Below are 26,055 nucleotides of genomic sequence, written 5' to 3' on the forward strand. Positions count from 1 at the left end.
TACAGGCACATGCCACCACACCCATTGACTCAATATTGTATTTTTTTGTAGAGATGGAGTCTCACTATGTTGTCCAGGCTAGTCTAAAACTCCTGGCCTCAACTCATCCTCCTGCCTCAGCCTCCCAAAATGGTGGGATTACAGGTGCTAGCCACTGCACCTGGCCCCTGCTTTGCTTTTCCTGATGACACCATGTTCTGATGTGCCATGTAATTTATATATTTGTTGTCTAACTCCCCACTATAATTAAACTAAATGAGGGCAGAGATTTTTTTTTAGACGTTTGAATTTTTATTTATTTATGTATTTATTTATTTGGAGAGAGAGTCTTGCTCTATTGCCCAGGCTGGAGTGCAATAGCGTGGTCTCAGCTCACTGCAACCTTCACCTCCCAAGTAACTGGGCTTACAGGCACGTGCCACCACGCCTGGCTAATTTTTGTATTTTTAGTAGAGATGAGGTTTCACCAAATTGGCCAGGCTGGTCTCGAACTCCTGACCTCGTGATCCACCCACCTCAGCCTCCCAAAGTGCTGGGATAATAGGCATAAGCCACAGCGCCCAGTCGAATTCTTATTATTTTGAAATAATAAGATTCACAAGAAGTTGCAAAGAAAGGGACCGAGAAGCCCTGTGTACCCTTTATCTAGTCTTCCCCAGTGTTAGCATCTTGCATAACTGTACAATATCATGACCAGAAAATTCACATTGGCACAGTCCACAGAGCTTATTCAGATTTCATCAGTTATACATGTTCTCATCAGGGCAGGGGTGGGCAAGGGGGAGTTGTATAGAATTATTTTTCTTTCTTTCTTTCTTTTTTTTTTTTTTTGAGTCAGAGTCTCACTCTGTCACCCAGGCTGGTGTGCAGTGTTGGGATCTCTGCTCATTGCAACCTTCACCTCCCGGTTCAAGCAACTCCCCCGGTCTCAGCCTCCCAAGCAGCTTGGACTACCGGCGCGTGCCACCACGCATGGCTAATTTTTGTATTTTTAGTAGAGACGGGGTTTCACCATGTTGGTCAGGCTGGTCTCGAACTCCTGACCTCAAGTGATCCGCCCGCCTTGGCCTCCCAAAGTGCTGAGATTACAGGCGTGAGCCACCGCACCTGGCAAATTCTATCACATGTGTAGCTTTGTGTAATTCCCACCACACACAAAAAATCCAGAACCATACCATCACCACAAGACTCTACGAGGGGAGGGATTTTTGGTCAGATTTGTTTGCTCCTGTATCCCCAGCACAAAGACCAGAACCTGACAGAATAGGTCCTCAAAATCTGTGGAGTTGAAAAGGCAGTAGAGGGTAGTGGAGACAGCACAGACTCTGAAGCCTGGACCACTTGAGTCTGAGTCCTGGCTGTGCAACCCAGTAGCTGTGTGACCTTGGGGATACAACTTAAACCTGTCCCTGCCACAGTTTCCTCTTCTGTAAAATGAGGATAATTAACTTTGTAGTGTTGTGGTGAGGATTCAATGAGTCACTGGTAAGACATGTTAAAAAGACAGTGAGGTATGAATCAATACGTGCAGACGCGTAGTAACTATCAACCCCATAAGCAGCGGCCACTGTTACTTTCATCCTTTTACATCACAACAGAACAGATAGTGCTAGGAGCCATAAGAATAAGAAAGGTAAAAATTAACTATTACAACATTATTGAACGGCTGACGGTCCCTTCCCACACTTCCCAGGCAGGTCGCAATGACTCATAGCCCTCCGGGAAAATTGCACTTGCTCTCTGCCTGCGCAACCCCGACTGGGCAGTCCCAGTCCCCGGCGCCCGGAGATGACGGACGCTTCCCCCGCCCTCCCTTAGGGTTAGTCCCGCCCAATCTGTTCTTTCGCTTTTTGAAGGGCTTCGGCTTTGGCATTTATCATGGGCTGTGTGCCTCACTTACGAAGCAGGGTGCCCCTAGCACACTGCCAGGCCCCTGGGGGAACCCACTTAGGGAAGCGAAGCAAAGCGAACTGCATTTGGCAGGAAGCAGCGCGCTTTCCCACGGCGCCACGGGAACGCACAGGAGCACACGGGTAGACTAAGAAGGCACTAGGAAGAGGCGGTCGGCGCGCTGCGTCACCTTCCAAGCTCCGCCCGCCAGAAGCGCCTTCTAAGCTCGTTCTTCCGGCTGCCTTCCTCCTCTCTTCCTTTCGCCGCCATCGTGGTGTGTGCTTTACTCCGTTTCTCGCCATGGTAAGTCCATCGGCCCCCATCGGCCCCGGGGTAGGTTCCCAAGACTCGAGGCCCCCGCCACGAAATGCCTGGGCTGCGCGGAGCATGGAGAGGCAGAAGCCTTTTAAAGTCTTTTACAAGAAAAGGTCGAGTTCGGCCATTGTTGTCTTCGTGGCTTGGGAACCTAGTGAGCCAGCAAGCAATCTGGAGAGGGACGGACTGCGCTGCGGCCGCGCTCTTTGTTCGCCAGGCCGCTGCCGAGACGGGCAGGGATTCCGCTTTCCCTTCACTTGTAGTGATCTCTGGTTCTGGAGGCGGGGTGTAGGGGATGGCAGCCGCCCCCGAAATCGTGAGCTGCCCGTGGCTCGCGCATCGTGGAGGGTAATCAGGAGAGTAATATGGGCTACTGGTTTTCGAAGAGGGTTGAACTTGGCGTGGAGAAGCGAACCACATGTTTAGATCCCAGGACTTTTGTTTACAGGACGTTTATTCGGAGACTTGAGCATCACCCCGTGAAGCGCCTAGGACAAGGGGTATTTTGTGAACCTGTATGTCATTCAGGCTTAGTAAATACCAGCAGCGGAACAGTCACTGTTTCACTGGGAAAATGTAAAATGTTGATTGATTTCTAGATATGGAGGCGATAAGTACTAGTATTTTATAGTTTGTTATTTGACAGAATTTACAACTACTGTGGACGGGGACAAGGGAGTGTAATCTTTGCCTTCTTTGTATTCGCTTCCATTATTATGCAAGGGTATGTTCGTCGAGGTTGGCCAGGCATTAAACGTGCATCCATGCCATTTGTGCAAGATTATTCTGTAGATTTGGGGAAGTATTGGGGTTGGCCTTCTGTGACTGAAGGTCTTTATGAAAGCCAGAAAATGCCACCTAGAAATTGAGACAGTCATCCTTGGAAAAGTAAAAGTGACATTTCATTTATTTTTAAATGTAAAAGTTTATTTTTTTGGCCAGTGAAATTTAGCAGTGGGGCTAGAGTTAGGATTAATACGGAAATGGCGAGTGAGTTAGATCTTCTGAATGTCAGGGACTTTGCCTAAGTCTTAATTAGCCTCCCGATGACACTTGAAAAGTATGTACCGTATTTTACAAAGTACAGCACTGAGACTTGTTGACTTGCAAGTGGTAGGTGGTTCTGTTTGACTCAAAGCTGTGTTCTTCCCAGGAAGCCAAGTTAGCCATTCCCAGTGTGGTCTGAGTCCTTGGGGGACCACCTGGTAAACTGGAAGGTAGCCTCTGCTGTGGAGCAGAGAGGACCTGGGTTTGAATCCTGGTTCTGCACATTGATGCTCCGATTTTCTGCATGTTTCTTTTTTTTTTTTTTGAGACAGAGTCTCGCTCTGTTGCCCAGGCTGGAGTGCAGTGGTGCACTCTAGGCTCACCGCAACCTCCACCTCCAGTGTTCAAGCAATTCTCCTGCCTCAGCCTCCCAAGTAGCTGGGATTACAGGTGTGCACCGCCCCACCTGGCTAATTTTTGTATTTTTATTCTCTCTTTTTTTTTTTTTAAAGACAGGGTTTCTCCATGTTGGTCAGGCTAGTCTCAAACTCCTGACCTCAGGTGATCTGCCTGCCTCGGTCTCCCAAAGTGCTGGGATTACAGGCGTGAGCCACCATGCCCAGCCAATTTTTATATTTTTAAGTAGAGACCAGGTTTCACCATGTTGGTCAGGCTAGTCTCAAACCCCTGACCTCGTGATCTGCCCGACTTCTGCATGTTTCTTAACCTCTTGATTCTACTTATTATTATTTTTTGAGACAAAGTCTGTCTCTGTCGCCCAGGCTGGAGTGCAGTGGTGCAGTCTCCGCTCACTGCAACCTCTGCTTCCCAGGTTCAAGTGATTCTCCTGCCTCAGCCTCCCGAGTAGCTGGGACTACAGGTCTGCACCACCACGCCCAGCTAATTTTTGTATTTTTGGTAAAGATATGTTGGCCAGCATGGTCTCTTGACCTCATGATCCGCCGCCTAGGCCTCCCAAAGTGCTGGGATTATAGGCATGAGTTACCGCACCTGCCCTCATTCTGCTTATTTTTATTTGAACGATGAAAACTGGTATCTGCCTCCAAAGAAGTTGTGAGAGTCAGAGGCTTGTCTTGATGGCTTAGCATTGAGAAGATTTGTGGACGGGGATATGTGTTAAGCACTCAAATATTGGTTCGAAGAAGTTGTTTGAATCATTTGGGCAGGCTGTAATATCATTGTCTAAACTGATTGCATTTTCTTCCCAGTCTTCTCACAAGACTTTCAGGATTAAGCGATTCCTGGCCAAGAAACAAAAGCAAAATCGCCCCATTCCCCAGTGGATTCGGATGAAAACTGGTAATAAAATCAGGTAAGACCCTCGATCATACTGCTTGTATTTTGTGAAATGTAAGAGCCACTAAAAATACAAAAATTAGCCAGGCACGGTGGCATACACCTGAAATCCCAACTACTGGGGAGGCTGAGGCAGGAAAATTGCTTCAACCTGGGAGGCAGAGGTTGCAGTGAGCTGAGATGGCACCACTGAACTGTATGTAGCCTGAGCGACTCCCATCTCAAATAAATAAATAAACTGTTGTGGTCCGTGAGATCGGCACGTCTGCCGGGGGTCTCTTGACCAGCAAGAGGGTCCCAGTACCTGGAAGAGAGAGTGCGCAGAAGAAAAGAGAGATAGAACAGAATGGGGTCTGGAGGACTGACGAGGAATGCCCAAGTCAGCAGTTTATTTTGTGCACAGGGTCTCATTATATACCCTTTAGCCTGCAGTGGCTGACATCAGGTTACTTAGTGAGGTTACTACAACAAAGGAGAAGAGAAAGTTACAACATTGCAAGCCTGGGGTTCAAGACAAAACTAGTAAAAGGAGAAGCGTACAATCAACTGTCATAAAGATTGATCAAGAAGTCATAAAACAAACAGGTGACCTTTTCTGCTTATCCGATAATCAAAAACACAGAAACAAGATCACATCTTACAACGGTCAAACCAAGGTATAAATCTTAGAGGTAACAATTTCAAATGTCATACGAACAGTCACAAGCTTCAGTGAGTACCTGGTAACAGAGTCATAAAAACTAGCCCAGAACAGAAACTTCAAGAAATACAATGCACAGTGAAACCACACAGCCTTCACCCAGCCAAACTGTTAGATCAGTGAACCAGAAATAAACTTCTGCAAAATCAAACTTCTTGCACTTCCTTCTTTCCCTTAGCTCGACTGCATCCAGGAGGGGAGAAATGTGTCTTGGCTCAAACTCCATTATGGCGGAGACACTTAGGGTCTCTATGCTGGAGCGATCCCCACAAATAAACAAACAAACACATTTCTTTTTTTTCTGTACTGCATCCAGCCCAAAGCTGGGCTTAGGGGCAGACACTTTTCCAATACTTGTTAATTTCCTGGTCATCTTCAGTCTGAGCTAGGTTATAAGGTGGAAGGCTGTCTTATACACATCCTGGGGTGGGGAAGACCCAGTTGGTGTTTTTAGGCTTTTTGGTGGGTTTTTGTTTTTTGAGACAGGATCTTGTTCTGTCTTATTATTATTTTATATATATATTTAAAAGACGGGGTTTCACCATGTTGGTCAGGCTGGTCTTGAACTCCCTACCTCAGGTGATCCGCCCGCCTTGGCCTCCAAAGTGCTTGGATTACAGGCGTGAGCCACCACGCCCAGCCTAGTTCTGTCTTATATGCTGCGTTGGCACTATCACAGCAGCCTCTGCCTACCAGAGTTGCTCATTGCAGCCTCTACATACCAGGCTCAAGTGACCCTCCCACCTCAGCCCTCTGAGTAGCTGGGGCTACAGGCACATGCCACTACACCTGGCTAATTTTTAAATTTTTTATAGAGGTGGGGTGTCTCTATATGTTGCCCAGGCTGGCCTTGAACTGAGCTCAAGCAGTCCTGTCTCAGCCTACGAAAGTGCAGAGGATTACAGGTGTGAACCATCGCACCTAGTCCAGTTTTTAAAATATTTCTCTTTTCTAAAGAGAGACTGGAAAACCCCTCTCTACTGCAGAAGTACTTGAATTGATGATTTCAAAGGAAAAACATTATTAGAATTGCTATGAAGGACCTCCAAGGTCAGCTAGACTAATTCCAGGGAAAGAGCCTTTTTCAGCCCATCGCTCTTTGGACGTGGTGGGCCTTGGGACAGGTCTTAAAAGGAGGAAAATTAAGCATCAGGAATCAGTGAGAGATGTCCAAGGTTCGGCAGTCGCGCGCTCTCATGCAGTCTTCCGAGTGGCTGGGACTGCAGGCCTAAGCTGACGTTGTACGATGAGCCTAGTAATTGGGTTTCTCTTGAAAGACACTGAAAGCTCAAGAGTTCCTAGTTAGAACTAGGCACTCTTTTTTTATTTTAAATTATTTTTATTTTTACTTTTAAAAGGCTAGTCAAGTGAAGCAGTGGGAGTGGAGAAGGATCAAAGAAATCTGTAACTGGTTGTGATCAGTTAGTTGTAAACACCACTGCACTGGGACCAGCCGGAACTAGGCACTCTTGAAACTAGTTAGAACTTGATTTGACTTGTATGGCAAACCTAGTGAGATTGGTTTGCTAAGAAGACTTAAGATGTGGCTTGTTAGGGCTGAAGTTGAGGGCCCATTTCCTTAGTTCATTTAGCCAGTTAGATGTGAAAATTGCCACCCATTGTAATGTTACGAGTTAGTTAATGGCTTACCTTTTGTTCACTGGATACTAAACACTGTCCTTTATTATTTGATCCATCTACATGAACATTGGTTTCTCTGTGTCCTGCCTGACTGGTGGGACCTGCTTTATAGGTTGTGAAGAATGAAAGAAGTAGATATAAGCCAGGCACAGTGCCTCATACCTGTATTTGTAGCACTTTGGAAGAGGCCAAGGTAGAAGGACTGCTTGAGGCCAGAAATTTGAGACCAGCCTGGGCAACATAGGGAGACCCCACTCTCCCAATCTCTACCAAAAAAATTAATTAGCCGGGCTTGGTGGCACGTGCTTGTAGTCCTAATTACTTAGGAGGCTGAAGTGGGAGGATCACTTGAGCCCCCAGGAGTTGAGAGGCTGCAGTGAGCTGTGATCCGGCTACTGTATTGCAGCCTGGGCAACAGTGTGACCCTGTCTCAAGAAAAAAAAGTATGTAAAACTCAATGTCTAGTTCAATAAATAACCTGCTGTAAAACTCTGTGGTCTTCTAGAATTGGGAAGGTATTTTGTATGTAGGATTATATACCCTTGACCCAGAGAATTGACCCAATGGAATGATATTCATTTGTCTCAGCTACCTTCCAGCTTTAAAAATGTATTGAAAGCAGGTTGCAATTACAGTCCTTCATTTTGTGGAAGTACTGCCATTATCCTGCTGAAAGAAAAGCCGTGTTAATCATTTTTGATTTTGCCTTTATGAGGGTAAAATCATGAGAGGTTGACATGGACAATTCTGGGATTGCTGTTCCCCTGCAGCAGACGTGAGTTGGGGAGTTAATTGATTGTAAAGATCATGCGAGGCTGGGCGCCATGGCTCACGCATGTAATCCCAGCACTTTGGGAGGCCAGGCTGGTGGATCACGAGGTCAGGAGTTCAAGATCAGCCTGGCCAAGATGGTGAAACCCCATCTCTACTAAAAGTACAAAAATTAGTGGGTGTGGTGATGCACGCCTGTAGTCCCAGCTATTGAGAAGGGTAAGGCAGGAGAGTCGTTTGAACCTGGGGGGCGGTGGTTGCAGTGAGCTGAGATTGTGCCACTGCACTCCAGCCTGGGTGACAGCAAGACACTCTCAAAAAAAAAAAACCACATGTGGGAGCTTTTATGTGTGTGTGACCTATTATGAGGGCGTTCAGAATATGTCTGTGTTTACCCCCAGGTCCATTGAATCAAAAGTGGGTGCAGGTACACTTGGAGAGAGTGGGCTTCCCCACTATTTTGATCCCAGTTAAGAGCCTAGCTTTGAATCATTTGGAGAGGATAAAACTTGGTTTGGCTAGTTTTTAAACGCATAGGGAATCATTTTTTTAACTCTCCAGAAAGAGCTCCAAACTTGTTAAAGGAGGGAAAAGTGGTACCCTTTGTATTTTGTGGTACTGAAAAGGTTGTGTGAATGGGAAAAGCTAAACTGTGGGACTGCCTTTGTAACTGGACACTTTTTTCTGTGTAGGTACAACTCCAAAAGGAGACATTGGAGAAGAACCAAGCTGGGTCTATAAGAAATTACACATGCGATGGCACACATATTTATGCTGTGTGAAGGTCACAATCGTGTTATCAGATCAAGCTGAAAAATGTCACCGCTATCTGGAGAAGTTTGAACAGTTTCCTCTCTGGATCTGTTATGAAGGCATTAGTTAGTACAACCCACAGTACTTCCATTATTCATGTTAAAAAAAAAAAAAGGCGGCTTTGGTTGCCTGGGTTCAGTAATAAATATGTGAGACCTTTACCTTTCACTTATATTGCTGTTGTATTGTGGTTTGTGACATACTGAATTCTCCCTTCCCTGCCAAACCTAACAGCACTATCCAGTAGAACTTTCTGCAATGATAGAAGTGTTCTCTGTTTGCCATGTGCTTGAAGTGTGTTTAGTGTAAAGGACTAATTCTGTGATTTTTTTTTTTTTTTTTTTTTGAGACCGAGTCTTACACCATGATCATTTCACCATGTTGGCCAAGCTGGTCTCAAAACTCCTGACCTTTTGACCCGCCCACCTTGGCCTCCCTGTGTGAGCCACTGCACCTGGCCTTGTAAATTTTACTTAATGTGACTAGTGGCTCCTACACCTTCTGTTTTGTTTTTTGAGGCAGAGTTTCACTCTTGTCGCCCAGGCTGGAGTGCAATGGCGTGCTCTCGGCTCACTGTAACCTCCACCTCCCAGGTTCAAGTGATTCTCCTGCCTCAGCCTCCCAAGTAGTTGGGATTACAGGCGCCTGCCACCATGCCAGCTAATATTTTTGTATTTTTAGTAGAGATGGTGTTTGACCATGTTGGCCAGGCAGGTCTCCACCTCCTTACCTCAGGTGATCCACTCGACTCGGCCTTCCAAAGTGCTGGGATTACAGGTGTGAGCCACCGTACCCACCCATTTGCTGCCTGTTTTTGTACAGCCTGTGAACTATATGGTTCCCACTTTTTTTTTTTGAGACTGAGTCTTGTCACCCTGGCTGGAGTGCAATGGCACAATCTTGGCTCACTGCAATCTTTGCCTCCCAGGTTCAAGTGATTCTTCTGTCTCAGCTTCCTGAGTAGCTGGGATTACAGGCACGCACCAGGTGTAGACCTGGCTAATTTTTGTATTTTTAGTCTAGAGAGGGTTTCACCATGTTGGCCAGGCTGGTCTCAAATTCCTCACCTCGTAATCCACTTGCCTTGGCCTCCCAAAGTGCTGGGATTACAGGTGTGAGCCACCGCATCTGGCCGGTTTCTACATTTTTAAGTAGTTGAAAGAATATTTTATGCCATTTTTCAACAAATAAAAATTTCTGGCTAGGCGTGGTCACTCACGCCTGTAATGGAGGCCAAGGCGGGCGGATCACCTGAGGTCAGGAGTTCAAGACCAGCCTGACCAACATGGTGAAACCCTGTCTTTAAAAAAAAAAAATTTCTGTCTGTATAAAATGTTCTTGTTTCACAGCCATATGCATTATTTGCATATTATGTATGTAAATACACCCTAATGCACAGAGATCATGTGGCCTGCAAAGCCTAAAATATTTACTCTTTGCTCTTTATGCAAAAAGAGGACTCAGGAGAGTTCACTTGCTTTAAAAATCTAGTTTAAGGCCGGATGCGATGGCTCATGCCTGTAATCCCAGCACTTTGGGAGGCCGAGGCCGATGGATTGCCTGAGCTCAGGAGTTCGAGACCAGCCTGGGCAACATGGTGAAAACCCATCTCTACTAAAATACAAAAAATTAGCTGGGTGTGGCGGTGTGCACCTGTAATCCCAGCTACCCGCGAGGCTGAGACAGAATTGCAAGAACCCCGGTGGAGGTTGCAGTGAGCCAAGATCACGTCACTGCATTCCAGCCTGGGTGACAGAGGGAGACTCCATCTCAAAAAAAGAAAAAAATCTAGGTTAATTGTTGACATTGTAACAGGTAATGGCATTGCCTGACTTACTGAAAAGCTACAGCTGAGTGAATGTGCACAGTGGAAATCTTGTGGGTTTGAACTTTTACCTGGGTTAGTTCGCTTCTTTGATACCCCATGCAGTTTACCTGGCTGAAATATCACCAGGGAATTGTTTCACATCTCAAAGAACCACTAGCAACTTCAGATTTAGAGAGATGATACAGTAGAAAATTATTGGCCACCTTTGTGTCATGCACTGTTCTAGGTACTTGGGATTCATTGGTTGATAGACAAATTATGTGGCATGTTAAGTGGTAAAAGTGCATAGGCCAATATACAAGCCTTAGCAGACGTTTTCTGTAGAAAAGATGAGGGAACAAAGCTCCCCCAGTTACCAGTGGAATTAGGATTGAAACTGCCGCAGCAAGGGAAAGAACAGGGTTTGGCTGCAATTCCCTGCCCAGTCAATAGGGGGCCTGTGCTGCCTGGACACAGCTGAAAAGGCAGATGGCAGCAGATACGGGCTGCTGCATAAAGTGTGCAAGTGGTAATGGTGGGATACACAGCAAAGGAGGCCCTGCCTACAACCACACTAGGAGGTTCAGATGAAAGCAGTTCCGGCCGGGCACAGTGGTTCATGCCTGTAATCCCAGCCCTTTGGGAGGCCGAGGCACATGGATCACCCGAGGTGAGGAGTTTGAGACCAGCCTTGCCAACATGGTGAAGCCCCGTCTCTACTAAAAGTACAAAAATTAGCTGGGTGTGGTGGTGTGTGCCTGCAGTCCCAGCTACTCCTGAGGCTGAGGCAGGAGAATGGCTTGGACCCAGGAGGTGGAGGTTGTAGTGAGCCGACATAGCCCCACTGCACTCCAGCCTAGGCTACAGAGCGAGACTGTCTCAAAAAAACAAAACAAAACAAAAAGCAATTCCTAAGAGCACTGTGCTCACCAGAAGTATGAAGAATGAGCTCCAGAATACCGAGGAACTTAGGAGCTTTAAAGGGATCTTTGGAACCTCTCTCCTGAACCCCTAGACTGCAAATTTTTTTCTTTTCTTTTTTTTTTTTTTTTTTGAGATGGAGTCTTGCCCTGTTGCCCAGGCTGGAGTGCAATGGTGCGATCTTGTCTCACTGCAACCTCCACCTCCTGGGTCCAGGCGATTCTCCTGCCTCAGCTTCCCGAGTAGTTGGGATGACAGGCTCCCACCACCATGCCCATCTAATTTTTGTATTCTTTTTAGTAGAGACAGGTTTTGCCATGTTGGTCAGGCTGGTCTCGAATTCCTGACCTCAGGTGATCCACCCGCCTTGGCCTCCCAAAGTGCTGGGATTACAGGCGTGAGCCACTGCACCTGGCCCGACTGCAAATATTTTTTCTTACTGCATCAGTAATGCCTTCATATTCAAAGAAAGCTGCCACTGTGAACAGCAGTTGGTAAACATTAACATACTTAAAAATGTTACTCAAGCCTGGCTCAGTGGCTCACCTGTGTTCCCAGCACTTTGAGGGGCTTAGGCGGGTGGATCGATTTAGCTCAGGGGTTCAAGCCCAGCCTGGACAACACGGCAAAACAAAAAATTAGCCAGGCAGGGTGGAGTGCACCTGTAGTCCTAGCTGCCCTGGAGGTTGAAGTGGAATGATCACCTGAGCCTGGAAGGTTGAGGCTGCAGTGAACCATGATCACGCCACTGCACTCCAGCCTGGGTAACAGAGTGAGACCCTGTCTCAAAAAAGGATACTCAAGTCCAAAGCAGAAAGACTTGATAAAATTAACTGACAGTCACAAGACAGGGAAATTTCTAACCATTTCAAGCATTAGAAAGCAGTCTTGTGTTTCAGAGTAGGTTGGGTGTTTGCTAACTGAGCCCAAGGAAGTTAAGAGACAAGGCCAAGGTCTAATTAATGGCATAGCCCGCTTTCCCTACAGACCTCGAATAGATAGGATTAGGATTTGGAGAAGAGGAAAATGACATGGACACGGGATTAGCCATGTGTAAGGGGTTTATTTTTATTTTTCTATTTTTATTGTTTTTTTTTTTTTTTTAAGATGGGGTTTCTCCATGATGTCCAGGCTGGTCTTGAACTCCTGACCTCAGGTGATCCACCCACCTCGGCCTCCCAAAGTGCTAGGATTACAGGCGTGAGCCACCGCGCCCGGCTGTTTTTATTGTTTTTTTTAGATGGATCTCACTCAGCCACCCAGGCTGGAGTGCAATGGCACATTCCCGGCTCACTGCAACTCCACCTCCCGGGTTCAAGAGATTCTCCAGGCGCAGCCTCCCAAGTAGCTGGGATTACAGGCTTGTGCCACCATGCCTGGCTAATTTTTGTGTCATTTTTAGTAGAGACGGGGTTTCACCATGTTGGCCAGGCTGGTCTTGAACTCCTGACCTCAGGTGATCTGCCCGCCTCGGCCTCCCAAAGTCCTGGGATTACAGGCATGAGCCACCACGCCCGGCCAAGGGGTTTATTTGGAGCCTAGGAGTTGAAAGCTGTGGGGTCTGTATCCAGTGGACCGTTGCTATCTTGTACAGTTGCCAGTACCTGTTTCCCCATCTGTGAAGGGAGTTGGATTAGATCAGTGCATCCTGAAGGGAGGAATGGGAAATTGCAATATAGTTTAAGATTTCAAAAAGGTACTGAAATAGTACATTGACCTCTAAGAAGTGAAGCATTAGATGACACGTTTTGAAAGACAGGAAGTCACTGCTGTGGTGACACTGCCCATCCGTTGACCTACTGAGAGGCAGGCAGCAGCCTGGTGGTTGAGTTTGCTGCTGTCTGTGTATGACCAGACTATAGTCTGGATTTATCAAACCCTGCTCTCTGGCTGGGCGCGGTGGTTCAGGCCTGTAATCCCAGCACTTTGGGAGGCCAAGGCGGGTGGATCATTTGAGGTCAGGAGTTAGAGAACAGCCTGGCCAACATGGTGAGATCCTGTCTCTACTAAAAATACAAAAGTTAGCCAGGTGTGGTGGCACATGCCTGTGGTCCCAGCTACTCGGGAGGCTGAGGCAGGAGAATCGCTTTAACCTGAGAGATGGAGGCTGCAAGTGAGCCAAGATCTCTCCAGCCTGGGCAACAGAGTGAGACTCCATCTCAAAAAACAAACAAACAAACAAACAAAAACAGGCCAGCGCAGTGGCTCGCACCTGTAATCCCAGCAGTTTGGGAGGCCAAGGCAGGCAGATCACAAGGTCAGGAGATCAAGACCATCCTGGCCAATGTGGTGAAATCCCATCTCTACTAAAAATACAAAATATGGCATGTGGGTAAAGCCCAATTACAAGTTGTCTTCTGAGTAAGCTCTCCTTGTCTGGACTTGCTCTATTAGAGGAGGCATTGTTTTCTGGGTGGCTGAACATGCACTAATAGGAAGATGGACAAAATTTTTTTCTTTAAAAGAAAACAAAACAAAATAAATTAGCGCCTGTAGTCCCAGCTACTCAGGAGGCTGAGGCAGGAGAATCACTTGAATCCAGGAGGTGGAGGTTGCAGTGAGCAGAGATTGCACTACTGCACTCCAGCCTGTCAACAGAGCAAGACTCCATCTCAAAACAAAAACAAAAACAAAAACCCTGCTCTCCACCACTCACCAGTTGTAAGCCCTCAGCATCTTCATCTGCAAAATGGGGCCTCCCTCAGAAGGTTGTGAGGATGAAATTTATTTGTTTATTGAGACGGAACCTCCTTCAGAAGGTTGTGATCATGTTGGTCAGGCTGGTCTCAAACTCCTGACCTCAGGTGATCCACGTACCTCGGCCTCCCAAAGTGCTGGGATTACAGGCGTGAGCCACCATTCCCAGATGTAAAAAGTTTTTAAAGGGGCTAGGCGCAGTGGCTCACGCCTGTAATCCCAGCACTTTGGGAGGCCAAGGCAGGTGGATCACCTGAGGTCAGGAGTTCAAGACCAGCCTGGCCAACATGGCAAAACTCCATCTCTACTAAAAATACAAAAAATTAGCTGGGCATGGTGATGCATGCCTGTAATCCCAGCTACTCAGGAGGCTGAGGCAGGAGAATCACTTGAACCCAGGAGGTGGAGGCTGCAGTGAGCCAAGATTGTGCCATTGCACTTCAACCTGGGCAACAAGAGTGAAACTCTGTCTCAAAAAAATATAAAAATAAAAATAAATAAATATTGATAGTAGCAAAGTTGAGAAACCCTAGTCTAGTAACACTGCAGCCAGCCACAGTGACCCTTTAATTAATTAATTAATTAATTTATTTATTTTAAGACGGAATCTTGCTCTGTAGCCCAGGCTGGAGTACAGTGGCATGATCTCGGCGCACTGCAACCTCTACCTCCTGGGTCCCAGTTCAAGCAATTCTACCTCAGCCTCCAGAGTAGTTGGGATTATAGGTGTGTGACACCACACCCAGCTAATTTTTGTATTTTTAGTAGTGACGGGGTTTCACCATGTTGGCCAGGCTTGTCTTGAACTCCTGACCTCGTGATCCGCCCGCCTCTGCCTCCCAAAGTGCTGGGATTACAGGCGTGAGCCACTGCGCCTGGCCTTATTTTATTTATTTATTTATTTTTGAGATGGAATTTTGCTTTTGTCGCCCAGGCTGGAGTGCAATGGCACAATCTCGGCCCACCACAACCTTGACCTTCCGGGCTCAAGCAATTCTCCTGCCTCAGCCTCCTGAGTAATTGGGACTACAGGCTCGTGCTACCATGCCCGGCTAATATTTTATATTTTTAGTAGAGACAGGGCTTCACCATGTTAGCCAGGATGGTCCCGCCCGCCTCGGCCTCCCAAAGTGCTGGGATTACAGGCGTGAGCCACCACACCCAGCCTTTTTTATTTATTTATTTATTTATTTTCCTCTTCACTTTCATACTTATTTTTTTAGACAAGGTCTTGCTCTGTTGCCCAGGCTGAAGTGCAGTGGCACAATTATGGTTCACTGCAGCCTCAATCTCCCAAGCTCAAACAATCCTCCCACCTCAGCCTCCTGAGTAACAGGGACTCCAGGCAAGTGCCACCACGCCTGGCTAATTTTTATAAAAAATTATTGTAGAGACAGGGTTCCGCTATGTTGTCCAGGCTGGTCTTAACTCCTGAGCTCAACCAGTCCTCTTTCCTCTATCTTGCAAAGAGCTGGGATTACAGGCGTGAGCCACCACACCTAGCCCACAGTGAGCTTTTTGACACACAGATCTGCTCAGTACAGCATTCCCTCCTACTTCCACTTCCTTTACATTGCTCTTGTGATTCATATCCCTCCTTAAAATGCTCCAGAAGGAGCATACTGTGGCTCTTACCCACTTTTCCCTCCCTAAGCTGGATCCAGCCACCATGGTCTCTGTCCTTCAAAGTAGCACGTACTGGCCAGGCGCAATGGCTCATGCCTGTAATCCCAGAATTTCAGGAGACCGAGGCGGGTGGATCACTTGAGGCCAGGAGTTTGAGATCAGCCTGAGCAATGCAACATGGTGAAACCCTCTCTCTACTAAAAATACAAAATTAGCCAAGCATGGTGACACACACCTCTAATCTCAGCTACTTGGGAGGCTGAGGCAGGAGAATCCCTTGAGCCCGGGAGGCGGAGGTTGCAGTAAGCCCAGCTTGCACCACTGCACTCCAACCTGGGTGACAAAGTGAGACTCCGTCTCAAAACAAAAAAAATCCCCCTCCACCCCCCTCCACCCCTCTCCCAAACTCCCATTATTATCAATACTCCGGAGGCTGAGGCAGGAGAATCGCTTGAACCCAGAAGGTGGAGGTTGCAGTGAGCTGAGATCACGCCACTGCACTACAGCCTGGGTGACAGAGTAAGACTCTATCTCAAAAAAAAAAAAAAAAAAAAGCTGGGCACGGTGGCTCACACCTGTAATCCCAGCACTTTGGGAGGCCAAGGTGGGTGGATCATGAGGTCAGGAGTTTGAGACCAGCCTGGCCAAGATAGTGAAACCCCATCTCTACTAAAATCACAAAAATTAGCCCGGCATGGTGGCGGACGCCTGTTAATCCCAGCTACTCGGGAGGCTGAGGCAGGAGAATCGCTTAAACCCGGGAAGCAGAGGTCACAGTGAGCTGAAACCGCATCACTGCACTTCAGCCTGGGCCACAGAGCAAGACTCTGTCTCAAAAAAAAAAAAAAAAGTTAATCCTCCTCCACACCTCCCCCAAATTCCCATTATCATCAATATTGGAATTATAGACTATTTTCTTTTTCTTTTTCTTTTTTTGAGACAGAGTCTTGCTGTGTCACCCAGGCTGGAGTGCAGTGGTGAAATCTTGGCTCAGTGCGAACTCCACCTCCCAGATTCAAGCGATTCTCCTGTCTCAGTTTATCAAGTAGCTGGGATTAGAGGCTCACACCACCAGGCTGAGCCAATTTTTGTATTTTTAGTAGAGCTGTGGTTTCACAATATTGGCCAGGATGGTCTCGAACTCCTGACCTCAGGTGATTCGCCTGCCTCAACCTCCCAAAGTGCTAGGATTACAGGCGTGAGCCACCGCACTCGGCCGCCTGGCTATATTTTTAATGTTATTGAGATATAACATTCATGAAAAAAATTCCCCCCTGCTTTTTTTTTTTTTTGAGATGGAGTCTCGCTCTGACACCAGGCTGGAGTGCAGTGGCACAATCTCGGCTCGCTGCAACCTCCGCCTCCCGGTTCAAGTGATTCTTCTGCCAAGTAGCTGGGACTACAAGTGCACACCACCACGCTTGACTAATTTTTGTATTTTTTAGTAGAGACGGGGTTTCACCATGTTGGTCAGGATGGTCTTAATCTCTTGACCTCGTGATCTGCCCGCCTTGGCCTCCCAAAGTGCTGGGATTACAGGCGTGAGCCACCGCGCCCGGCCCTTATTTTTTAGTTTTGAGATGGAGTCTCGCTCTGTTGCCCAGGCTGGAGTGCAGTGGTGCAATCTCGGCTCACTGCAATCTCCACTTCCTGGGTTCAAGCGATTCTCCTGCCTCAGCCATCCAAGTAGCTAGGATTACAGGCGCTGGCCACCTCACCCAGGTAATTTTTGTTTGTTGTTGTTGTTGTTGTTTTGTTTTGTTTTTTAAGATGGAGTCTCACTCTGTCACCACGCTGAAGTGCAGTGGCGTGATCTCGGCTCACTGCAACCTCCGCCTCCCAGGTTCAAGTGATTCTCCTGCCTCAGCCTCTGGAGTAGCTGGGACTACAGGCGCCCACCACCACGCCCAGCTAATTTTTGTAATTTTAGTAGAGACAGGGTTTCATCATGTTGGCCAGACTGGTCTCGATTTCTTGACCTCGTGATCTGCCTGCCTCGGCCTCCCAAAGTGCTGGGATTACAGGTGTGCGCCACCGCGCCAGAAGAAGACTGCAGTTACATATGTATATAGCCTGATGAATTTTCACAGGGTGAATCCAGTCGTGTCACCAGCACCCAGATCAAGAAACAGAACATGATCAGCATCCTAGATGCTCGTCCTTGAGTTCCCTGTAGTCACTGTCACCCCCAATATAACCACTGTCCTAGCAGCTAACAGCATAGATTAGTTTTGCCTGTTTTTGTGTTATTTATGAATGGAATAATTAACTTTGCACTTTTGTGTCTTGCTTCTTTTGCTCATCATCACATAACACTGACGCATATTGTTGCATGCAATTGTAGATAATTCTGTGTCGTTTCCAGTGTATGAATACCCCGTGATTTATTTCCCCACTTTCCTGTTGACAGGCATTTGGACAATTTCCAGTTTGGGGTCTTTATGAATAGTACTGCTATGAACATTTGTGTACCTATCTTTTGTCCAACATGTGTACACACTTCATTACAGGTGATTTGGTTTTCATTTTATGCTTCTCAGGATATATAAATATAACGAAAATGTATTTCATAATGAGACAAAAGCTAATTAAAATTTTTTTGTTACAGATCTCACTCTGTCACCCAGGCTGAAGTGCAGTGGCAAGTCCTCAGCTCACTGCAGTCTTGACCTCCTGGGCTCAAGTGATCCTCCCACCTCAGCCTCCCAAGTAGCTGAGACCACAGGTGCGTGTCACCACACCCGGCTAATTTTTATATATATATTTTTTTGAGACGAAGTTTCACTCTGTCGCCCAGGCTGGAGTGCAGTGGCACGATCTTGGCTCACTGCAACCTCCGCCTCCCAGGTTCAGGCAATTCTCCTGCCTCAGCCTCCTGAGTAGCTGGGATTACAGGTACGTGCCACCACGCCCAGCTAATTTTTGTATTTTTTTTGATAGAGACAAGGTTTCACCATGTTGGTCAGGCTGGTCTTGAACTCCTGACCTCATGATCCACCCGCCTTGGCCTCCCAAAGTGCTGGGATTACAGGCATGAGCCACCACGCCCAGCCAAGTTTTGTATTTTTAGTAGAGATGGGGTTTCACCATGTTGGCCAGGCTGGTTTCAAATTCCTAGCCCCAAATGATCCACCCACCTCAGCCTCCCGAAGTGCTGAGTTTACAGGTGTAACCCACTGTGCCCAGCCATATTTCCTTTTTTTTTTCTTTGTTTTAAACCAAAAGAGGGCAATTGAACACAAGGCTTCAAAGATGTCTCATGAAATCCAAGGGCAGGGGGCAGCCAGGCTTCCAGAAGAACCAGAATCAGGGCCTTGAAAGCCACTGAAAGTCAGGCAGGCTGCCCTCGCTCTCTGGGCCTGAGTCTTCTACTCAGCTTCTTTCTGCATGTCTGTCTCACCCTTGTTCTTTGCAGACCTGCCTCCTCTGCTTCTCTGAACACAAGGCCGAAGATGGCCTCCTCTCCAGCGGAAATGGATGGGAATCTCTGAATCCCAACAGCAAGATCATGACAGGGAGAGGCCAATTGGTCCAACTTGGGTCACATGTCCAGTCAAGAGACAATTACTATGGGCCAGGTGCTGTGGCCCATGACTGTAATCCCAGCACTTTGGGGGCCGAGGTAGATGGATCACCTGAGGTCAGGAGTTCAAGACCAGCCCAGCCAACAAGGTGAAACCCTGTTTCTACTAAAAATACAAAAATTAGCCAGGCGTGGTGGTGTGCGCCTGCAATCCCAGCTACTCTGGAGGCTGAGGTTGGAGAATCGCTTGAACCCGGGAGGTGGATGTTGCAGTGAGTCACGATCCTGCTGCTGCACTCCAGCCTGGGCAACACAGTGAGACTCCATCTCAACAAAAAAAGAGTCAATAACTATGGCTGAGAGGACAGGGTTATGCATAAGCTTGACTGCCCTGTGGGCGGGTTGGTGCCCATGGAAAGCAATATGGGCTTAGCAGACCTTCACAAGAGCATCTGCTCCAAGGGCACTCTGAACAAGAGACCTGTCTGTGTGCTAGTCCTGGCGTTGCCCCAGAAATCCCTTACCCCTCTGGGATTTTGTCCTCATGTGTTTGCTCCTGTTCTCTCGGTGCTTCCTACAGTCCTTTATGTTGATTTTTGCTTCAGTTCGCTTTTCTGTGGGTAAATTTGCAGGAGCTCCCAAGGATACTAAGACATGGGAAAGATGGCATATCAAACAAACAAAGGATAATTATGAAAGAAATTCGACAATCTTATGAGTTGTGAGATTTGCAAAAGATATACCCTTTTGACCCAAGACCAAATTCTTGGGTTCGGGCCGCAGGCTAGTTAGCAGTCCAAGCTGGAATAAAATGTTACCTCTCTCCGGAGACTCGGGATGACTCCCACGTTCTTATCTGAAGCTACTAATTTCAGAGGAAGCCTTTGTAACTGCCTTATGCGTTACAGCCTGGCACCTGTCTCTGAGTGTTCTCTGAGACACATACATTGATGCATTCCAAACAGCACAGGGTAGCGGTAACTTTTTCTATTGTTAGTAATTCATTACCACAGTTATGATTTAAAACATTAAAAAATAAAGTAACCATAGGGAAAACTGGGTGCAGGCTATACAGAACTCTCTAATATTCTTGCAACTTTTTTTTTTTTGAGACATAGTCTCGATCTGTCGCCAGGCTGGAGTGCAATGGCGCGATCTTGGCTGACGGCAACTTCCACCTCCCTCAAGCAATTCTCCTGCCTCAGCCTCCCGAGTAGCTGGGACTACAGGCACGCGCCACCATGCTCAGCTAATTTTTTTTTGTATTTTCAGTAGAGACGGGGTGTCACCATATTGGCCAGGATAGTCTCGATCTCATGACCTCGTGATCCACCCGCCTCGGCCTCCCAAAGTGCTGGGATTACAGGTGTAAGCCACTGTGCCCGGCCAGCAACTTTTCTGTAAATCTAAAACTATTCTAAAATATAACTTTATAATTTTATTTTAAAATAAAATAAGGCCAGGTGCAGGGACTTAACACTTGTAATTCCAGCACTTTGAAAGACAGAGGCAGGAGGATCACTTGAGCCCACCAGGAGCTAGAGACCGGCCTGGGAAACATAATGAGACTCCATCTCTACAAAGAAAAAAAAAAATCCTTTTAATTAGCCAATTGTGGTGTCACACACCTGTAGTCCTTGTACTTGGGAGACTGAGGTGGTAGGATCACCTGAGCCCAGGAGTTTAAGGCTGCAATTAGCTAGGATTGTGCCACTGCACTCCAGCCTGGGTAACAGAGTGAGACCCTGTCTCGAAATGAAATGAAATGACCAAGCAGACACTTAAACCGGCAGTGAAATTGATGAAGTATGCATTTAAAGTGTGGCACTCAATGAGGCATGCTGATGGGAGAGTGAGTTCCTGGTTTATTTACAAACCACCAGAAGTTGATGAACTCCACGGATGATGTCTGCGTCATAAACACTTACCTTAAGTTGTGTCTACATAGCTCAGTTCCCCATAGATAGAGAGAGAAAATGTCCTCCTATTCGCAGAATGTCTGGTCTTAGCAAAACCCTTTGTGTAGGTGCTTTGGTTAACTGCATGGGGGCAGCAGAGTGACATGGAGCGCTCACAAAGCTTTGGAGCTGGCCAGGTCTGAGTTCACATCAAATAACGTATCTCTCACTTACTAGTTGGGCGACTTTAAAGGAGTTACTTAACCTCTCTGAGTCTGTGTAAAATGGGGGCTAATAATATTGTCCTATAACTTGCTGTGGCAATTAAATGAGATGGTGTGTTAAAATTGCCTGGCCTATTGTATAATAGCAGTCTTTAAGAGTGTCTGGTATATGGCCGGGCGTGGTGGCTCATGCCTGTAATCCCAGCACTTTGGGAGGCCGAGGTGGGCAGATCACCTGAGGTCAGGAGTTCGAGACCAGCCTGACCAACATGGTGAAACTCCGTCTCTACTGAAAATACAAAATTAGCCGGGCGTGGTGGCATGCGCCTGTAATCCCAGGTACTTGGGAGGCTGAGGCAGGAGAATCACTTGAACCCGGGAGGCGGAGGTTGCAGTGAGCCGAGACTGCGACATTGCACTCCAGCCTGGGTCACAGAGCAAGACTGTGTCTCAAAAAAAGAAAGAAGTATTTACAGAGGCCAAGGGAAATACTCTGAACTTACAAATTTTAAATAAAAAAGGTCTAATAAGGCTGATGCCAAAACAATAAATGTCCATAATGTGAAGTGCATATTTATATTTTATTTTATTTATTTTTAAGACAGAGTCTCGCTCTGTTGCCCAGGCTGGAGTGCAATGGTGAGATCTCGGCTCACTGCCACCTCCACCTCCCAGGTTCAAGCGATTCTCATTCCTCAGCCTCCCGAGAAGCTAGGATTACAGGTGTGCGCCACCATGCCTGGCTAATTTTTGTATTTTTAGTAGAGACGGGGTTTTACCATGTTGCCCAGACTTGTCTCAAATTCCTGACCTCAAGTGATCTGCCCGCCTCAGCCTCCCAAAGTGCTGTGATCGCAGGCGTGAGCCACTGCACTTGGCCACATTTATACATTTTAATCACCAAAATGACATTGCAATATGCATGCACATATATTTAGTGTGTAATTTGGGAATCACAGAATGATGACACTGTATACCAACAAGAACTTTGTGCTTCAAAAGACACCATGTCACTGGCATTTTTTTTACTTTTTAAAAAATTTTCTTCACTGGCATTTTGAAGAATGCTAGAGATAGTATGTGTTCCTGTTATCTATTGCTATGTAACAAACTATCCCAAAACCTAGTGGCCTAAAGTGAGCATTTTGTTTCCAACATCGTTTTCCTGGGTCAGGAAGTTGGGAAGACCTTGGCTGGTTGCTTTTCTTCTGATCTAGTGGGGGCAGCAGGGGTGGAGGATCCACTTCTAAGATGCCTTCTCCACTCACATGCTAGGTGCCTTAGTGCTACCTGGCCTTTGCTCCCTTTCCTTACATGGGGTCTCATCGTCCAGGGCTGCTTTATGTGGCTTGGCCTTTTCACAGCGTGGTGCTTTTGGGGTAGGTGACTGCTTATGTAGTGACTGGCCTGATCAGCGGTTCCAAGAGACAAGAACTGGAAGTTGCCAGTTTCTTAAGACCTGGGCCCTGAAACCGGCACTGGGACCAGCTTCCTGGGGGTGGTCATGCAGTTGCACAGGGCACTGTGCTTATTTTGATGCTCTGCTTTTGCTAACTTGAGTCTTGCTGAACTGTTGCCCAGGCTGGAGTGCAATGGCATGATCTTGGCTCACTGCAAACTCCGCCTCCTGGGTTCAAGCAATTCTCCTGCCTCAGCCTCCCAAGTAGCTGGGATTACAGGCACACACCACCACGCCTGGCTAATTTTTTTGTATTATTTTTAGTAGAGATGGGATTTCGCCATGTTGGCTGGTCTCAAACTCCTGACCTTGTCAAGTGATCCACCCACCTCGGCCTCCCAGAGTGCTGGGATTACAGGCATGAGCCACAGTTCCTGGCCTATCTTGAAATTCTTTTTTTTTTTTTTTATGTATCTTGAAATTCTTAATTTCTTTTCTTTTCTTTTTTCTTTTTTTTTTTGAGACAGAGTTTCGCTCTTGTTGCCCAGGCTGCAGTGCAACGGCGAAATCTCAGCTCCCTGCAACCTCCACCTCCCGGGTTCAACCAATTCTGCTGCCTCAGCCTTCTGAGTAGCAGGGATTACAGGCGCCCACCACCACGCCCAGCTAATTTTTGTATTTTAAGTAGAGATGGGTTTTCACCATGTTGGCAAGGCTGGTCCCAAACTCCTGACATCAAGTGATTCTCCCACCATGGCCTCCCAAAGTGCTGGGATTACAGGCGTGAGCCACCGCGCCCGACCTAACTTGAAATTCTTAATTCCTTGAAAGGGGTCTCACATTTTCAGTGTGGGCTCCACAAATTATGTAGCTGGTCCCACACAGACTAGGTTATCTCTTTTCCTGTATTTTACTGGTCTAAGCAGTTTCAAAACCCACCCAGATTCAAGGGAAAGGGAGATAGAGACCACCTCTCAATGGGAAGAGTATCAAAGGACTTGTGGTCATCTTTAATCTGTCACAGCATGGTATGGGATAGGGGAAAGAGCACTGGAATCAAGAAATCTGAGGCTTAGTCCCAGTTTAGCTACAACTAGCCTGCCACTAACAAGCCACAGCAGCTTTGGGGACCTCAGCTTTTTTCCATTTGAAATGAGAAAGCAGGACTTGATCGCTAAGCTCTAAAATCATGAACCTATAATGCTACGTTTGTAACTGTCTAATGTACGTCTAACATGGTGTTCATTCGAAAACCTGTTTCCAGGCCGGGCACGGTGGCTAAGGCCTGTAATCTCAGCACTTTGGGAGATTGAGGCAGATGGATAGCTTGAGGTCAGGAGTTGGAGACCAGCCTGGCCAACATGGTGAAACCCCATCTCTACCAAAATTACAAAACTTAGGCATGGTGGCAGGCTCCTGTAATCCCAGCTACTTGGGAGGCTGAGGCAGGAGAATCACTTGAACCCAGGAAGTAGAGATTGCAGTTAGCTGAGATCATGCTACTGCACTCCAGCCTGGTGACAAAGTGAGACTCTGTCTCGGAAAAAAAAAAAAAAGCAAAGGAAAAAGAAAAATTGTTTCCACAGGGCTCTCCAAAGGAAGAAGGGCATGGGAACAGAAGGCAAATGAATACAAAAAACACAACTATTAGTTTAATCAGAAAGCCAGCAGATCTAAATTCAAGGTCAGCTGCTTCCAACGCCCACTTGTTCTTTCTACAAACACCTGTTTCAGACTATGAGGCAGATACACAGTGTTGGGTACTGGGTGCTGGGTGCTGGGCTGCAGCAGTGAACCACATCCGTAGGCCCGCATCTTCTTGGGCTCCCAGCCTCATGGAGGCAGATGACACTGCAGACACTTATAGCTCCTAGTGCGGAGTGCCGTGGCAAGGAAGGCATTAGAGTTTTGGGAACCTGTCCAGAACATGGGAGGGGCTGAGGAAGAGCAAGTTGATCTCTGGAGGCCTAAGAGGAGTTAGGTTTTGTGGCTGAGGCTGCCGAGTGGAGTGTTCATGTCCTATGCAGACGAAACATTGTGAAAAGACCCAATCAAGAGAGAACTGGGAGATTCAGGAACTGAAAGTTACTGCACGGCACGAGTGTAGAAAGGGGATGTATTCAGGGGTGAGGGAAGAGGATGCAAAGGATGCAAACAGGAAGTAGCGATGAGGAATGAGGCTGGAGAGGTAGTAAGCAGGCGCCAGATCACGAGGAGCCTCTAAGTCTTGAGAGAGAGTTTCAATTCTATCCTGAGGCCGAGAGGAAGATTAAAGAGTTCAAAAGTAGACAGTGGCCTATCAGGTTTGGGTTTAAGAACTCATCGATGTTAGTAGGCTGGGCAAGGTGGCTCATGCTTGTAATCCCAGCACTTTGGGAGGCTGAGGCAGGCAGATCACCTGAGGTCTGGAGTTCAAGACCAACCTAGCTAACATGGTGAAAACTCCATCTCTACTAAAAACACAAAAATTGGGCCCGGCGTGGTGGCTCACACCTGTAATCCCAGCACTTTGAGAGGCCAAGGTGGGTGGATCACAAGGTCAGGAGATTGAGACCATCCTGGCCAACATGGTGAAACCCTGTCTCTACTAAAATAAAGAAAATTAGCCGGGTGTGGTGGCATGCACCTGTAGTCCCAGCTACTCAGGAGGCTGAGGCAGGAGAATTGTTTGAACCTGGGAGGCGGAGGTTGCAGTGAGCCAAGATCGTGCCACTGCACTGCAGCCTGGGCAACAGAGCAATACTCTGTCTCAAAAAAAAAAAAAAAGAGTGTGTTTAACTTCCTGTAACCTCACCTGTATGTGTGCCTTGTTTTTCTACCTGCATTCCTGTTATAATAATAATAACAGCTCCCATTTATGCAATGTTCCTATGCACAAGGCACAATGGTAAGCATATTACATGCATTATCGCCTTTAATCATCAGCCCAAATTTGTGAGGCAGGTACTCATAATTCCATTGTTTTATATTCAAGGAAAGTAAGACCTAGGGAGAGTGACTGACTTGCCCAGGGTCTCACAGCTAGAAGGCGGTAGAACTAAGCTCTAAACAGACTGACTCCAGAGTCTCCTCCTCTGTGAGACAAATCCCTAGTACTATGCTATGCCTTATCCCTTCCCACCTCTTGGGAGCTTTGATCCATTGACTATTCTCGTTGACTCCTCTGTCTTCCTACTTCTCCTTCTCTTCTGCATCCTTTGTGTCATTATGCAAACAAGCTGTCACTCCCAAGCCAAAATAAAACTCCTCCCCTGGCTGGGCGTGGTGGCTCACACCTGTAATCCCAGCATTTTGGAAGGCCGAGGCAGGTGAATCATGAGGTCAGGAGTTTGAGACCAGCCTGGCCAACATGGTGAAATCCTGTCTCTATTAAAAATACAAAAAATTAGCTGGATGTGGTGGCGGGCACCTGTAAACCTAGCTAATTGGGAGGCTGAGGCAAGAGAATTGCTTGAACCTGGGAGGGGGAGGTTGCAGTGAGCCAAGATGGTGCCATTGCACTCCAGCCTGGGCGACAGAGTGAGAA

General features: G+C 47.1%; 1 protein-coding gene and 1 non-coding gene across 2 annotated transcripts; both read left to right on the top strand.

Annotated features, from left to right (window-relative positions):
- Positions 1–2,088: 2,088 nt before the first annotated feature.
- On the top strand, positions 2,089–8,606 carry RPL39 (ribosomal protein L39). Its single transcript, XM_012475748.3, has 3 exons — positions 2,089–2,193; positions 4,422–4,525; positions 8,314–8,606. Exons 1-3 carry the CDS (start codon positions 2,191–2,193, stop codon positions 8,360–8,362), a joined length of 156 nt encoding a protein of 51 aa, XP_012331171.1. The 5' UTR covers positions 2,089–2,190; the 3' UTR covers positions 8,363–8,606.
- Positions 7,466–7,597, top strand: LOC135269369 (small nucleolar RNA SNORA69). The gene has a single exon (XR_010337660.1). It is a non-coding gene; the product is annotated as a small nucleolar RNA SNORA69 (small nucleolar RNA).
- Positions 8,607–26,055: the final 17,449 nt, after the last annotated feature.

The sequence above is a fragment of the Aotus nancymaae genome, unplaced genomic scaffold (genome assembly GCF_030222135.1).
Source record: "Aotus nancymaae isolate 86718 unplaced genomic scaffold, 86718_ANA_hifiasm-v0.15.2.pri h1tg000004l, whole genome shotgun sequence".
Lineage (NCBI taxonomy): Eukaryota > Metazoa > Chordata > Mammalia > Primates > Aotidae > Aotus > Aotus nancymaae.